At 49.8% G+C, this 14,107-nt stretch overlaps 1 protein-coding gene across 1 annotated transcript; it reads left to right on the plus strand.

The window, feature by feature from the left end:
* Window positions 1-356: 356 nt before the first annotated feature.
* On the plus strand, window positions 357-14,097 carry fbxl16 (F-box and leucine-rich repeat protein 16). The gene is made up of 7 exons (XM_030089515.1): window positions 357-404; window positions 7,810-8,506; window positions 11,497-11,739; window positions 13,015-13,280; window positions 13,481-13,565; window positions 13,670-13,733; window positions 13,815-14,097. Exons 2-7 carry the CDS (start codon window positions 7,817-7,819, stop codon window positions 13,961-13,963), a joined length of 1,497 nt encoding a protein of 498 aa, XP_029945375.1. The 5' UTR covers window positions 357-404; window positions 7,810-7,816; the 3' UTR covers window positions 13,964-14,097.
* Window positions 14,098-14,107: the final 10 nt, after the last annotated feature.

A 14,107-nucleotide genomic window follows, 5' to 3' on the forward strand; every position in this document is an offset into this window, starting at 1 on the left:
CGGAGCTGCGTGTGCGTGCGTGCGTGTGCGTGCGTGTGCGTGCGTGCGGGAGAAATTACGCGATCGCGAGGGGCCGCTGTGTTATGGAGGAGGACTAACGCGCTGGAAAACACAACAGACGCGCTGGTTTCGCTGGGTTTCGGTGCGCGCGCTCCCGGCCCCGTGCAGCCGCTCGGCTCGCTGTCCTCGCGGCTCACCGGCTCTCACCCGGCCTCACATTTTGCCTTTTTGCCTTCTTTCTTTTTTTTTTTTTTTTTTTTTGGACCGGGAGCGGGGTGCGACTCCTGCGCCTGTATGGGCTCGGCAGGCGCGTCTCCTGCCCGCCGTTAGGACGCGGAGTCCTCGTGGAACCGAAGCGCCGCACCGATCATGGATTAACGCCCGCGCGAGACTCCATCTGAAAGGTAGGCTGAAAAAAAAAGACGCATTTGGAAAGCAGGGCCGGATGAGGAGGATGGAGTCCATGGATGAGCGCGAGGAGGAGGAGGAGGAGGAGGAGGAGGAGGAGGAGGAGTGTGGGTGTCTGTGCTTGTGATGGATGCTTTAAATGGCAGCAGCATCCATCCACGCGCTGCAGCGGGCCGAGGCGCGGGAGGCCGCGGGGCACGGTGCGGGGCACGGTGCGGGGATGGCGCGCGGGGGCCGTGCGCCCCGGCTCTTTGTGCGGGTGCGGACGCGGCCTGTCGCGAGCCGCTCAGCCGCATCGGGCTGCGTATTATGAACAAACAGCATGACGTCAGCGTCTGTCGGTGACGCAACGCCGCTCCTCTCTCATCTTCTGGGCTCGAACACGGGACCGGAGCGGCGGGTCGGCGCGGTCGGCCCGCCTGGGCCCGGTTCCGGCCCGGACGCTCCGGCAGCTCCGCTCCTCTCCGCCGGACTCCATCCTGCCGCGGCCGCTGCTCCGCGGGGTCCGGGTCCGGGTCCGGGTCTCTGTGGACCCTCCACCTGTCAGAGCATCACTGAGGACCGGTTCCACACGTTCTCCACAAAACTCAGACAGCCGGCACGTCCCGGGTCGAAGGCCCAGAGTGGAAAAGCTCCTCGTTCCAGAAAAGTCTCATGTTTACACTGCAACTCTCTGTAGATGGAAGTGCTCCATGTCTTCCACTAGCGGGCGCTGCAGTCTGTTACACAACAAGACAGAACACCAAGATGGATTGTTATTATGGTGACTGTCAGTTAAAACACCAGGACCAGGACCAGGACCAGGAGGATCTGGACCAGGACCAGTACTGGGGATTATTTCCATGTCGGGAGCCGTTTTCATGAAGTTGTGTTTTCAGCGGCTCTGTTGTCGTGTAAACGGACCCTGAATGATGAGCTGTCCCTCCGGTTCAGGGCCACAACAACCCTCAGATCACAATAACAGCGTGGCTGCAGAATAATCTGTAGATAATTCATGCAAAGTTAAACTTCAACAAAGCATCAACAAGTTGAATTTCACAGAGCAAGAGAAACAGTATCTAACTTTGGGCCATTTTCATGTTTCCCCTGCAGTGAAACGTCAAACCGCCGTGTTTTTGGTCCGTTTCCTTCATTTTTAGCAGCTTAAAGATGAGTTTTATGAATTTCAGTTAATTATGTCACAGACTGGACTGGACCAGCTGGTGGGCCGCGGGCCACGTGTTGACTCTTCCTTCACAGAGCACAGCTCCAGTCCTTCCAGTGCTGAGACGAGGATGTTTTTAAAGGAAACGACTTCTTTAACATGACATATCGCCACACAAACTCTGAGTGAGCTGAGTCAAGCCAAGATGAAAAATATTCACGTTTCAACTCGCTGACTCTTCAAGTCACTCAAATTAAGGACAAACGGACTTTTTCCCAGCAGCAGGGTTAATATTTAAACACTGTGTTTAATTCAGTCATGAATTATTTGAGTGGTTTTTATCTGGTGTGACTTTTATGTTTTATCAAGCCAGATTTATCCGCTGACTGAATTCCATGTTCTGATCTGTTCATGCAGCAGGCTGACAGTAAAGAGCAGGAGTTAATGTTTATAGAAATTAGAAGCTGCAGACAGATGATTACCTGGATTAAACCGGTGTAATCTACGGAAGAGCCAGATTTTAATCCAGCAGTTTAGTCCGGACCAAACATCTGGAGCAGCTGCTGCACACAAACTGCTCATTTACTTTATATAAAACAATGAAAATAGATATAATCGTGCTGAGAATGAATCACATTTACATGACAGTGCTGTCAATGAATAATTCGGATCATTTAAAGTTATAGTTCAAAGTTCACAGTCCCAGCAACTGATGAATGACATGAACTCCTCAAATACACTCCCAATAAACAAATAAATAAATCCAGTAGTTGTTACTACTGATTGCAGAATTTACTGCTGCTGCTGTGTTTCCTGAGGCAGAGCTTCCAGGACGTCCTGGGACTCCAGGTCTGCCACTGAAAGAAGACGTGAGCGTCAGAGGAGAGTGTGTGGATTGTTTTCTGCGAGAAAAGTGAGAACTGAGTGTGTGAACTGGAGCCATTCATTCATTCATTACAAAGCTGCTCATAACAGCATTATCACTTCAATCCAAACATTCCAGTTTATTTAAATAAAAGTATTCAGTCACAGGACGATTTGTCGCTCTTTAGAACCAGAGCCTTAAAGCTAAACACTGGCATTGTCCCTCCGTTCAGCAGTAACAGGATGGTTTATAGAGCATCTTCCTCCTCTAGCTTCCAGAGTATAGAGCATCTCCATCTCCTCAAAACAGAATCATCAGCAGCAACATAAATGGTTACAAATGTGTAATAACTCCTGTTTCTCTGCGTGCAGATCAGTAGATCAGACGCCAGGTCTGCTGGAGCGGAAACTCACCATAGTATCTAACACACCGTCCTGCTCTCTGCCATTACTGCAGGATCTGAGACGTGAATGGAAGTGTGATACATACATATGGTCAGCATCTTTTGTTTGGAGTTCCAAAGTCATTTAACAAAGAAAACAGTTCCTCAACTCATTATCGTCACTTCAAGAAAAAGGAAAAAAACAAAACAAAACACTGTGTGCAGCAGTAACGGCGCCTCTTTCATATTTTTAATATTTAGTTTCACGCTCAGTGCTAGCAGCCTCTAAACATTATCTCTCACAGGGGTCCCCAACCGCCGGCCCGAGGACCAGCACTGGGCCGCAAAGAGAGAATACACAGTTTGATTTTGAAAGCGGAATTTTAAATTTCTGTTGGTGGGCATTGAGTTTTTTATTTTAAAAATTGCTTGACATTGGTCAGCATGTCTGTCCTACGCTGAACTCCATCAGGTTTTTTTTTTTTTTTTTTTTTTTTAATTGCATTGTTCAGCCTTGGCTAAGGCGTTTTTTCACACCGTCCCACCGGAAAAATAATGTTTAAAAGAAGGTTGGTGAGCTGTGATCCAGAAGCTTCCTGAACGTCTCAGCTCGTGTTTCCTCCCACTCTTCCTCTGCAACTTGTTCGAGCTCGTCAACATTTTCAGCTCACGCCGACGGTTTTCATGGGAGTGAGCTCAGGATGTTTTGGTTTTCTTCCTTTCAGCCATTCCTTCATCATTTCGGATGTTTGTTTTTGGTCTGTCTTCCGGTTTTCTTTCACTGATCCAGACATCTCACTCTAAAATCTCTTTATACCGCTGATAGGGTGAGGCCTGCGATAGAGCAGCCCTGCAGCATCATGGTTCCTCCTCCGTGCTCTACTGTTAGTGCTTCTTCTCCTGCTGCAGGATATTAGCGTGTTGCCACTAGCTTTAGCAGCACTACCGGCACGCGTGCGGCCTGTGTTGTGGTTTTTCCAGGATTCTGATGATCTGGCCTGGCTTCATGCCTCAGCGCCCCCTGCAGGTCCGGCTGCTCGTTGCAGCTCCTAACCGGGTTTCTATGCAGGCTGATGTAAATAAAGTAGTGCTGGGCAACGATTCAATTTCTTAACCGCGATTAATCGCATTGCTTTTCTGCGATTAATCGCGATTAATCGCATTATGCACATAAAACAATAATGAATTCAAAAGTACCCTGTAATGATCATCCTGCCCCAGTCGGGGACAGGGACCTTGTGTTTTTGCAAGAATTTTGCAGATAGCATAATTTAACAATAATAATTTTTCAGTTCATCAAATATGATTTATAGTAACTTAAAAGCATAAAATACCAAGTCTTTACCAAGATTGCCACCCCCCCAACACACACACACACACACACACACACGCTCACACACACACACACACACACACACACCAGGAAGAGCAGAGCAGAGGAAAAACGAAGTTTGTTATGAGCACACACTTCCTCAAACTTCATTCTATTTCTGACCTTCAGAAAGAGAAGACAGGATACGTTCAGTCAAGCCGAATCGTGCCTCGTTAAAGGACATGTAACATGCTTTTTTCCAAACCCTATGATTGGCATTAACATGGTAATAGTTTATTTTTGGCGCTAAGGAAAAGTCATTTTGTGTTAAATAAAGGATTTTCGGAGGTTAATTCTGAAACCCAGAAGAGAAAACGCTCTGTTTCACTGAAGATCCCGCCTCTCCCCCTGTGGACTTTGACTGACAGCTACTTCAGCCAATCGGAGCTACGTTAGTGTCTCTCAGGGTTAGCTTTAGCTCTTTAGCTTTAGCTTCTCTACACACAAATACACACAAAACGTCTTTACCTGTGAGAAACTCACCAAGTGCAGACCCTTCAGACTCTTCAGACTCTTCAGACCCTTCAGACTCTTGCTCTTGCTTGATTGTTGCTTTCAGACGATGGTTAAAGTTTATCTCCGTAATCGGAGATACAAAAAGCAGCAATGCTGATTGCCGAGGGCCTGTGGGGGGGGGGTCCTCAGTGGAAAATGCGAATCAGCTGCTGCTGGTCAGAGGAGAGTGGGGTGTTGTCTGCGCGGGGGTGGGGTGGGAGAAGAGTGGTGGGTGGTGGGGAGGAGTTCAACTTTTGTGACGTACTTAGCTTTGAAGAGTTTCAAACGAGCTGTTTTCTACCCGAAGGGAGGGGCTGCTGCAGAGAGCAGCAGACTGAAAGAGATTACTCAGACATGCGTGGATGAAGGCAAATAACATTTTGGGGGTGGTTTTTAAGGGAATTCAACTTTGGGGCATGCTAAAAACCCCCAAAAAACGGATTTTGCATGATATAGGTCCTTTAAGACAGATTGTGTGTTGAAGAGAAATTGACTTTATTTTGCGTGTTTTCAGCTCCTGAAGACGAAACGATCTGCCGGCAATAGACGCGATTTAAGTTTCACTTTCTTTTTTGTCATATTTGCGCTCCTCAGTTCAGTTTGTGCCTTAAATCAGCCTTTTCCTCCTGATTTTTCCGATAATTCGGCTGAGTTCATTATGGCAAATAATGAGGAATGGACCGTGTGTCACTGCAGAAAGCGCAGCAGATGGGTGTGCGTTTTTGACGCACAGCTGGAGCACAATGTGTGTGTGTGGGGAGGGGGGGGGGGGGGGGCGTGGGGGCGTTAACGCCTGATGAAAATATTTGTCAGCGTTATTAACGCGTTAACACGCCCAGCCCTAAAATAAAGATGTCTTTCTTTTCCCCCCAGAGTGTCACGACTCTCGGTCCAGATTCTCCTGGTCCTGGTCCTGCTATGTGCATGTGTGTTAGCAAACAGCGCCAACTCGTGGCCTGGCATGCTAACTACATCAGTTTCAGTGTTTCCCAGTCGTGCCTGGCCTCGGCTCTGGCTCGAATGTCTTATGTATTATGTAACGGACGAAGCTCGTTCGTGCCGCGGCCTTCGTCTGCTCACAGCCCATCAGCAGCGTGTGGAGGAACCCGAAGCCCCGGAGCGGCCCGCCGCCCTGCGAGGAGGCCGCCGTGCTGGCTCTGCGTTGGAGAGGATGCATATGTAGCAGGTGTTAGCGGCGCAGCTGTGGCACTGAGAGCCTGTTGTGTGCGAAGCCCCGCCGTCAGCGCGTTACATAACGCAGCGCTCTGAGCCGCCGGCCGTCCTCCCGCTGCCGACGCGGCGAGGTCAGGGAGAAGCGGCCAGAAGAGGCCGGCGCTCGCCTCCCCGCTCGGCGCCGTGGCCGGCTCGGCTGAATGGAGGCAACAAAAGAGGGCCGGCCTGTTCAAACGGCCGCTCGGCGGTCGTGACAGCATTGTTGGCCCCGAGCAAAATGGTTTCACTGAAATGCCGAACACACGCCACACAATACAAACTGCTGGCCGGGGCAGTTCGCTCCCAGCCGGCCGGGATAGAAACAAGGCTGATGGAGTTCACAATAATCTGAGCGGTTAAAGGTTCAAGGTAAAATAGACCGGGACAGAGACCAGAAGCTCACAGCTCAGACGTCCTACGTCTGTGGAGGTGCTTGATTGGTTTTTTCTCTCTGCTGGACGTCTATAGTAGAACTGTTTGTGCTGTGCAACAGTCCTGCACGTGAAAAGATGTGTTTAGGCCCCGTTCTGGTTCTGTGCTTCATCAGTAAACCTCCGATTCCTCCTGCAGATCCTGTGTTGTTCACATTAAATCCCACTAAAGTCAGAAAATCTCGCAAACATATTGAAGACTGTGAAGCAAATGAAGTCTGTTTCTATTCTGGAGGAATGAAAATATCGTAATAACAACGTCAAGAAACAAACCGTCCAACATGCTTATCCGTCTCATTCACAAGAGATCTGCAGGACGTCAAAGACGGACTTTTTTATTCTTAAACAATCCTTAAAAATCCATGAAACACCCTGGATTACACTGTGTAACCTTTGTAGACGTCTGTCCTGTCGCTTGTCAGCTACATTACAGAGACCGCAGACCCCAGGTGGACTGCAGGTCTCCTTGCTGTCCACTAACTTTAGTTTCCATATTAAGACCAACATTTCCCCATCCTGGTATGAAGGCTTGTAGGAAATGTACAAAACCTCTTTTTCTCTCCAGAACATCTGCTCTAGACTGGATCTCATGACTGGAAGCCTTCGGCTAAAAATAACTTCTTCATAGATATTAGAATCTTTCCAGTATCCAGAAGACTTTTTTCCTCAATAATCCACATTTATGATATTTATAAACTGCTGAAAGACAGTCACTTGTTGATTAATATCTTTGACAACAATGAAAATCCCAAACTGTAACCGTGTGAGGGTTTGTCCGGCGGCAGTGAGCACAGCCTGATGGGATTCCTGCTTCCTTCAACAGTCGAGACGACGAGACTTTTAGCATCCTGTGAGCAAAGCGACCGGCTGCACGGCTCTGCTTCGGCTCTGTAGGTTCATCGATTCAGCCGTACGAAGGCGCTTCCTGCCTCTCTGTGGCGTGTCTCTCGTTTTGCTCGGTTCAGTTTTGGAGGTGTGGTTCAGGTAAAGGGTTCGATTCCCTGCTGCGGAGGAAGTGACGAGCTCCTCTGGATGAACAGCTGAAGCTCTGTTTGGTAGTGTGTAGGTTGCCGGTTCCATTCCCCCTCCTTTCTCTGACTACATATCAGAGCGTCCTTGAGCGCCGTGAGCCCCGAGTTGCTCCTCCTCTGGCCGCGTCCGTACGGTGAAGAGTTCTTGGACTGAATCCCAGGTTAGTCTTCCGGTGAGGACCAGCGTGAGGACTGTGTGGAGACAGCTGCTCTCACCTCGTCTTCCTCTGTCTACATGTTCAAGTGTCCTTGAGCAAGACACTGGACCTCAAACTGACGACTGAGCACTATCCATGGCAGCTGTCACCATCTCTGTGTGTGTGTGTGTGTGTGTGTGAGTGAAGCATTGTGGGAATGCTGAAGCAGTGGAAAAACTGCTGTCTGAGTCAAATCCAGGGAGCGACTCTGCTCGTGGTCAGGAACGGGACTTGGTCCTGCTGCTTTAACCCGGCCTGTCTTCTCGCCTCAGGTTCCCGATGTTGAACATGTCCACCCCCAGCGAGCTGAAGTCTCCCTGTGTGACTCGCAACGGCATGGTGAAGCTGCCGCCGAGCCAGCCCAACGGCCTGGGCAGCGCCAGCATCACCAAGGGGACGCCCGCCGCCAAGAACCGCCTCTGCCAGTCGTCCTCCGTCCCCTCCATCCTGCCCCCCCCGCCGTCCTCGCTGCCCTACCACCACCACCACCACCTGGACGCCGCGCCCGCCCTGCTGGCCTCCGACCTGGATCCCGGGAAGCCCCTGGCGGGCCTGAAGCCGTCGCTCCGGCCGCTGCCGCCGCTCACCCTGCCCAAGCCCGTCCTGCTGGAGCGGCAGCTGGTGCTGGACGAGAAGCTGCTCAACCGGCTGCTCTGGTACTTCACCACGGCCGAGAAGTGCGTGCTGGCGCAGGTCTGCAAGACGTGGCGCAAAGTGCTGTACCAGCCCAAGTTCTGGGAGGGCGTGACGCCCATCCTGCACGCCAAGGAGCTGTACACCCTGCTGCCCAACGGCGAGAAGGAGTTCGTCAGCCTGCAGGCCTTCGCGCTGCGGGGCTTCCAGTCCTTCTGCCTAGTGGGGGTGTCGGACCTCGACATCTGCGAGTTCATCGATAACTACCCGCTGTCCAAGAAAGGCGTTCGCTCGGTCAGCCTGAAGAGGTCCACCATCACAGACGCCGGGCTGGAGGTGAGTCCAGGCGATCGCCACTGGAATGTTGGAGATTTGCCTTGATTTTGTTTGCTGTTGACACGAACCCGTCACCGACTTTCAGTTCACTTGTTGTCTTGAAGAAAACAGTCGGGTGTTTCTGCTGCTCCCGCTCGGTTCTGAGGTCCTGCTGTGTTTGAGTTTCTGTCGTCTCAGCACTTCAACGAAGCTCCATACATCTGTGAACGACGACAACAAAGCAAGAAATTAAACTTTATAAACAGTCAGAGTCTATAAAACTGAGCTCTGACACTGTTTCATTAAAAGTCTTTCAGGTCAGAGGTGTTAATCGAAAAGCTGCAAACCGAGCAGAAGGAACAATAAGCCCAGAAATAATAATACAGGAAATAGAACCTCTTTCAAAAATATATCTCTGGGTCTCCTTAATGAGCCGCTTCACAATCAAACTGTGGATGATGAGACATGGAGGAAGGTCTGGCTCCGCCCACATTATTTTCTCATTTCTAACAGGATAAAAGAAGAATCCTTGAAAATCAGACGTAGATTTTATTCCTGTAAAAGTTATCTAAAAAGAATGAAATCAGATATTGCTGTTTTGTGCACTTTTTTACAGGAACTCGTTTATTTTTGACTCCAAACTGTTCTGGAATCATTTCTTTCTTTTCATCTTTCGTAAATTGTCAATTTCAGTTAATACTGGAAACAGGTTTTGTTTGTCCTCCAGCAATGTGACAACAAAAATTCCATCATTGACCTGCTGATCTCTTTAGCTACGTTTCACATTCATAAAACCACTTTTTATTTAATGAAACCCTGTTTTTAACTTTTCTGGTTGACATTACATAATATCTGGATTCTATCCTTTTGCAAATCTGAAGGCCTTGAAATCTTTACAGATCTGGACCTGATGTTACATTTTGTGATACTGATCTCCCTTATTGACCCTTCTGTTTGTGTGAATAAATAAATAATGTGGCACGATGAAGTCAGGTCAGCCTCGTTTGCCAACAAAAATAAGCAGAAAAGACGAGCAGACTGTTACCTTACAGGGAACCTAGTTTAACACAAGATATATTTCGTAAAACAGGAAGCACACATTGTATTTTTTTGTTTGAGTTAATCATTTATACAGAAGTTGTAGCAGCGTTTTCTTTTTGAGAAGCTCCGGTCTGAAATGAAACAAGATGAAAACATAATTTCTGTCATGTCGTCTGCTTGCTTATCATAGAAAGTCGTTAGAAAATAATTCTTAAATTAAGGCAGTGGCCTCCTGAGAACAGGTTGTTCAGGTTATCACTGTTTTTTCTTATTCATCAAATCACTTTTTACAAGTTCCTGCAGCTTCATCACATAAAATTGTATAAATATCCTGCATTTTTTAAGCAAACACGCTGCATAATCAGGGATTCTTGCAACAGTCACAAAAACCATCATGTTTCTGGAAGCCCTGACCCTGGTGGAGTGGGCGGAGCTTCTCACATGGCAGCCGCCTCCACCGGAGTGTGAATGAGTGAATGGAATTAAGAGAGTAAAGCGCTGTGGAGAATTCTCCAGTGGCTGGATGAATGAAATCCATTTAGTACGTACGGTCTATCTGACTCATTGTGAGTTTTCAGGCTAAGTCTCGAACTGTTTCATCCATTTTTTTGTTTTTGTTGCTCATTTTACATAATAGAATGAAATACAGCAACAAAGCAGCTTTTTTCCAGCCTGTTTTTAGAGCCGAGTCGTTGATATTTGTCCCTCTGTGCTCCACATTCCTTGGGTCGTCAGTACATTTTCTGCACATTGAATAAAGTCAAATTGTGATTTCTGTCCTCGATGGTATCGGAGCATCTCTGCTTGTTCAAAAAGTACTTTGCTGCCAGTGGCATCAGCATCTGAAGAAAAAGCTCGGTTTGACTCGCAGCGTCTGGATCGGCTTCAGCGTAAAGAGCTCTGACTGCCACAGAATCGCTTCCTTTAATACGAGTGTTTGTGAATGACTTCTGTCATACGTGACAAGATGAGAAACAATGAGCGTGTTGAAGGAAAAGTGGCTCCCCGTCCCTGCGGCAGTACAGCTGAACGCCTGTCTCTTCAGATTTCTGCCTGCTGATAGTGAAAACTCAGAATCGGTCTTTCCTCTCACTGCGTCTCTCGGCAGTATTAATTCAGAGCTGAAACTGGAGACAGACATTACCTCCAGATCACCCCAACACCCACAAAAGTACTTTTAAACACACTTTTCAGAAGCTGATGTTCTGTTTGTAGCTCCTCATTAGTGGGATTCAGTCTCTCAGTCGGCGTTTTTCTGGTTGTCCCTGCCTGACGGGTTAGGGTTCCAGCATCAGCACTGAGCGGACAGTCAGAAACCTCGCGTCATCTTTGTACCGTTGCATCTCCGCTGCAGGAATAAAAAAGGCATGATGCCTGGAGAGAGCCTCTCAGATGGCTCTCCATGCCTCCCAGGCCAGGCTGCTATTCTGGGATGAGTGGATGGTTGCCATGGAGAAAGCTCAAATTGTTGGCTGCAGGATCTATATATGGACATTCCTGTTGTGAAGTGCTGATTTGAGCTTTATTGCACCGACAAAGAGGAAGAAAACCTCCGTATGACACGAAGCATGAGGCCATGGATGCTTCAGCCGGGAAAGAATCCGCATTCAGCTCAGAGTCATGACCGGCATGGTGCACGGATGAGCCGTAACATTATGACCATAATGGCGTTTCTGCTTCGAGGCAGGAAGCGTCGTCACTGAAGGACTGGCTTCGAGTGGATCGTTTTGCTTCTCAATACCGTTTCGATCTGAGTGACACTGCAGAGTCAGAGCTGTTCATGTTTTAAAGTTCTTCATCTGCCGCTTCCGTGTTTCATAACAGCATCAATGGATCTGCACCGTTTGAAGGCAGCCCTCACAGTTTTAAATACTTGTTGAACAATGACAGTAAAGGATCCTGTTCTGTTGTGAAATGGTCCTTGGCCAGTTTCAGGCGCTGCCTTCACGCTGGCCGCTGCTGTTTTGCAGGTCATGTTAGAGCAGATGCAGGGCCTGATGCACCTGGAGCTGTCCGGCTGCAACGACTTCACGGAGGCCGGCCTGTGGTCCAGCCTCAACGCCCGGCTAACGTCTCTCAGCGTCAGCGACTGCATCAACGTGGCGGACGACGCCATCGCTGCTATCTCGCAGCTCCTGCCCAACCTGTCGGAGCTGAGCCTGCAGGCCTACCACGTCACCGACACCGCCATGGCCTACTTCACCGCCAAACAGGTAGAGCCGCCGCAGCGACCGGCGGAACGGCGCCGTGGCCCAGGGCCCGGACAGAGTCCGCTGAAGCCGTTGATCTCCGACCATGAAAATACCTGATGACGAAGTCCACAGACTAAAGCTGTGGGGGTGCTGGCTGAGGAGCCGTGTGAAAAAGAAAGGGCAACACTAGGAATGTAAAAAGATTGAAGAATGCTTGATTGGCTTCTGATAAACACCTCTCATTAGGAATTTGGACAGGGTTCAACAGATGATCAATACCCTGGCAAGATGTGAGACAACGAGCACTGTGGTCAGTTTTTGTGATGTCTGACATAAAGCAACACAATTTGAGAAACAGCTGTTTAAAGGAGCTCTGAGGTGGTCCTCTGATGAAATCCCAGAGTCTGCAGTGGCCACTTAAGCCCCTTTCCCACTGGCCAAAAAACCCGTTTAAACCCGCTAACAATCGGCTCCTCGTGGCAGTGGGAAAGGGCTTAATCGGCATTTAGACCCAGGTCTTTCAACCCTGCAATCGACCCGGGTTTTTAGCGGGTCGCTGCTATCAGCTTTAAGTGGGAGGGGCGAAAGGGAGTGTGAAAGGCTGACTTGAGTCGACGCAGTAATTTACGTGATGACGTCGACGTAGCGTGGCTACGTTAGCGCGCTAGTTGTTTGTAGACACAGCGTGAGATTTCCTAAGTCAACATGACCCAGCAGTGGCAAGATAGCGAGACCAGAGAGTTCCTCCTGATCCGTGGGGAAGAGGAGACTCGTCTACAGGTGACGGGGACTGAGCTCTCGTCCATTGTTTACTTTTGTTTTGCTCCGCCGCGCTGATGATGTCATCAACGCGGGACATCATCAGCGGGAAAACGCAGCGAGTCGGCTCGCCAGCAGGCGGCTTGACCCAGGTCTGCAGGCAGTGTGAAAGGAGTCAAAAGGCGATTGTTAGCGGGTCGAGAACACGGGTTGCAGTGAGAAAGGGGTATCAGCTTGAGTATGACCCTTGAACTCAACCGAAAACCTAAACTTGGTCATATTTACTAGACTTTACTCGAAAAAATGTATTTAATCACACCACAGTAGTTTTACATTTTCAACCTTTGATAAATGAATTCTTAAAAGTATTGAAGCTCATTAATTTGGATTCTTCAACATTCAAAATGACCAGAAACAATTATTTAATTCAAAGGAATACGACTTCAGTGTCAGAAACGTCTGATAGTATTGGGAATAGTACTAAGATGACACATCAGATGGGCGAAGTGGGAAGTCTCATGTGAGCTCCATCTGCAGGGCTACACCACCCACACCCTGCGGCTGCACTCCTGCTGGGAGATCACCAACCACGGCGTGGTCAACATGGTGCACAGCCTCCCCAACCTGACCGCCCTCAGCCTGTCCGGCTGCTCCAAGATCACCGACGACGGCGTGGAGCTGGTGGCCGAGAACCTGCGCAAGCTGCGCAGCCTGGACCTGTCCTGGTGCCCCCGCATCACCGACATGGCCCTGGAGTACATCGCCTGCGACCTGCACAAGCTGGAGGAGCTGGTGCTGGACAGGTCAGGGTCCGGGCGGCTGGACGGGCTCCACACACTCACCACACACTGCTCCGCTGCTCCACAGCAGAAAAACATGCTGATATTTGGCACATAGATAAAATCACTGACTGGCGAACTGCTCCCTCTTGTGGTTGAAGGAGGGAGCGGTGGAGGCTCAGCTGGAGGGGAAGTGTGACGGTGTGTGTTGTGTCTGCTCCCAGGTGTGTGCGGATCACGGACACCGGTTTGGGGTACTTGTCCACCATGTCGTCGTTAAGAAGCCTCTACCTGCGCTGGTGCTGTCAGGTAAACGCCGGGCCGCTCGTCATGTTTCCTCCCGACCACCGGGGGCAGTGTGTCCGCGAGCCGATCCTGAGTGTGTGTGTGTGTGTGTGTGTCGGCGGTTTCAGGTTCAGGACTTCGGCCTGCAGCATTTGTTTGGAATGAGAAGTCTTCGTCTACTGTCCCTCGCAGGTAGGATTCCTCCGTGACCCGGTCCTTCTGTTGGTGATGACCTTTGACCTTCTCTAAGCGTCTCTGTGGCTGCCCCTCCAGGCTGCCCCCTGCTGACCACCACCGGGCTGTCGGGCCTCATCCAGCTCCACGAGCTGGAGGAGCTGGAGCTGACCAACTGCCCCGGGGCCACGGCCGAGCTCTTCAAGTACTACTCCCAGCACCTGCCCCAGTGCATGGTCATCGAGTAAGACCGGCAGGAACGCCGCGCCCCCACCTTCCTCCTCCTTACCTGTTCCTCACTCTTTTCTCAAACGCCATCCTGGATACCGAACTACTCCCACTGTACCACCGCCGATCCCGACTAACCCGCCCCCGTGCCCCGCCCTCCCTTC

Source organism: Salarias fasciatus, chromosome 4 (assembly GCF_902148845.1).
Source record: "Salarias fasciatus chromosome 4, fSalaFa1.1, whole genome shotgun sequence".
Lineage (NCBI taxonomy): Eukaryota > Metazoa > Chordata > Actinopteri > Blenniiformes > Blenniidae > Salarias > Salarias fasciatus.

Excerpts from the sequence above, each read along its gene's own strand:
- fbxl16 (XM_030089515.1), top strand. The coding sequence starts at position 7,817 with ATGTTGAACATGTCCACCCCCAGCGAGCTGAAGTCTCCCTGTGTGACT. Across the intron at positions 11,740-13,014 it reads CCTACTTCACCGCCAAACAG|GGCTACACCACCCACACCCT; the intron begins GTAGAGCCGCCG and ends CTCCATCTGCAG. Across the intron at positions 13,566-13,669 it reads ACCTGCGCTGGTGCTGTCAG|GTTCAGGACTTCGGCCTGCA; the intron begins GTAAACGCCGGG and ends CGGCGGTTTCAG.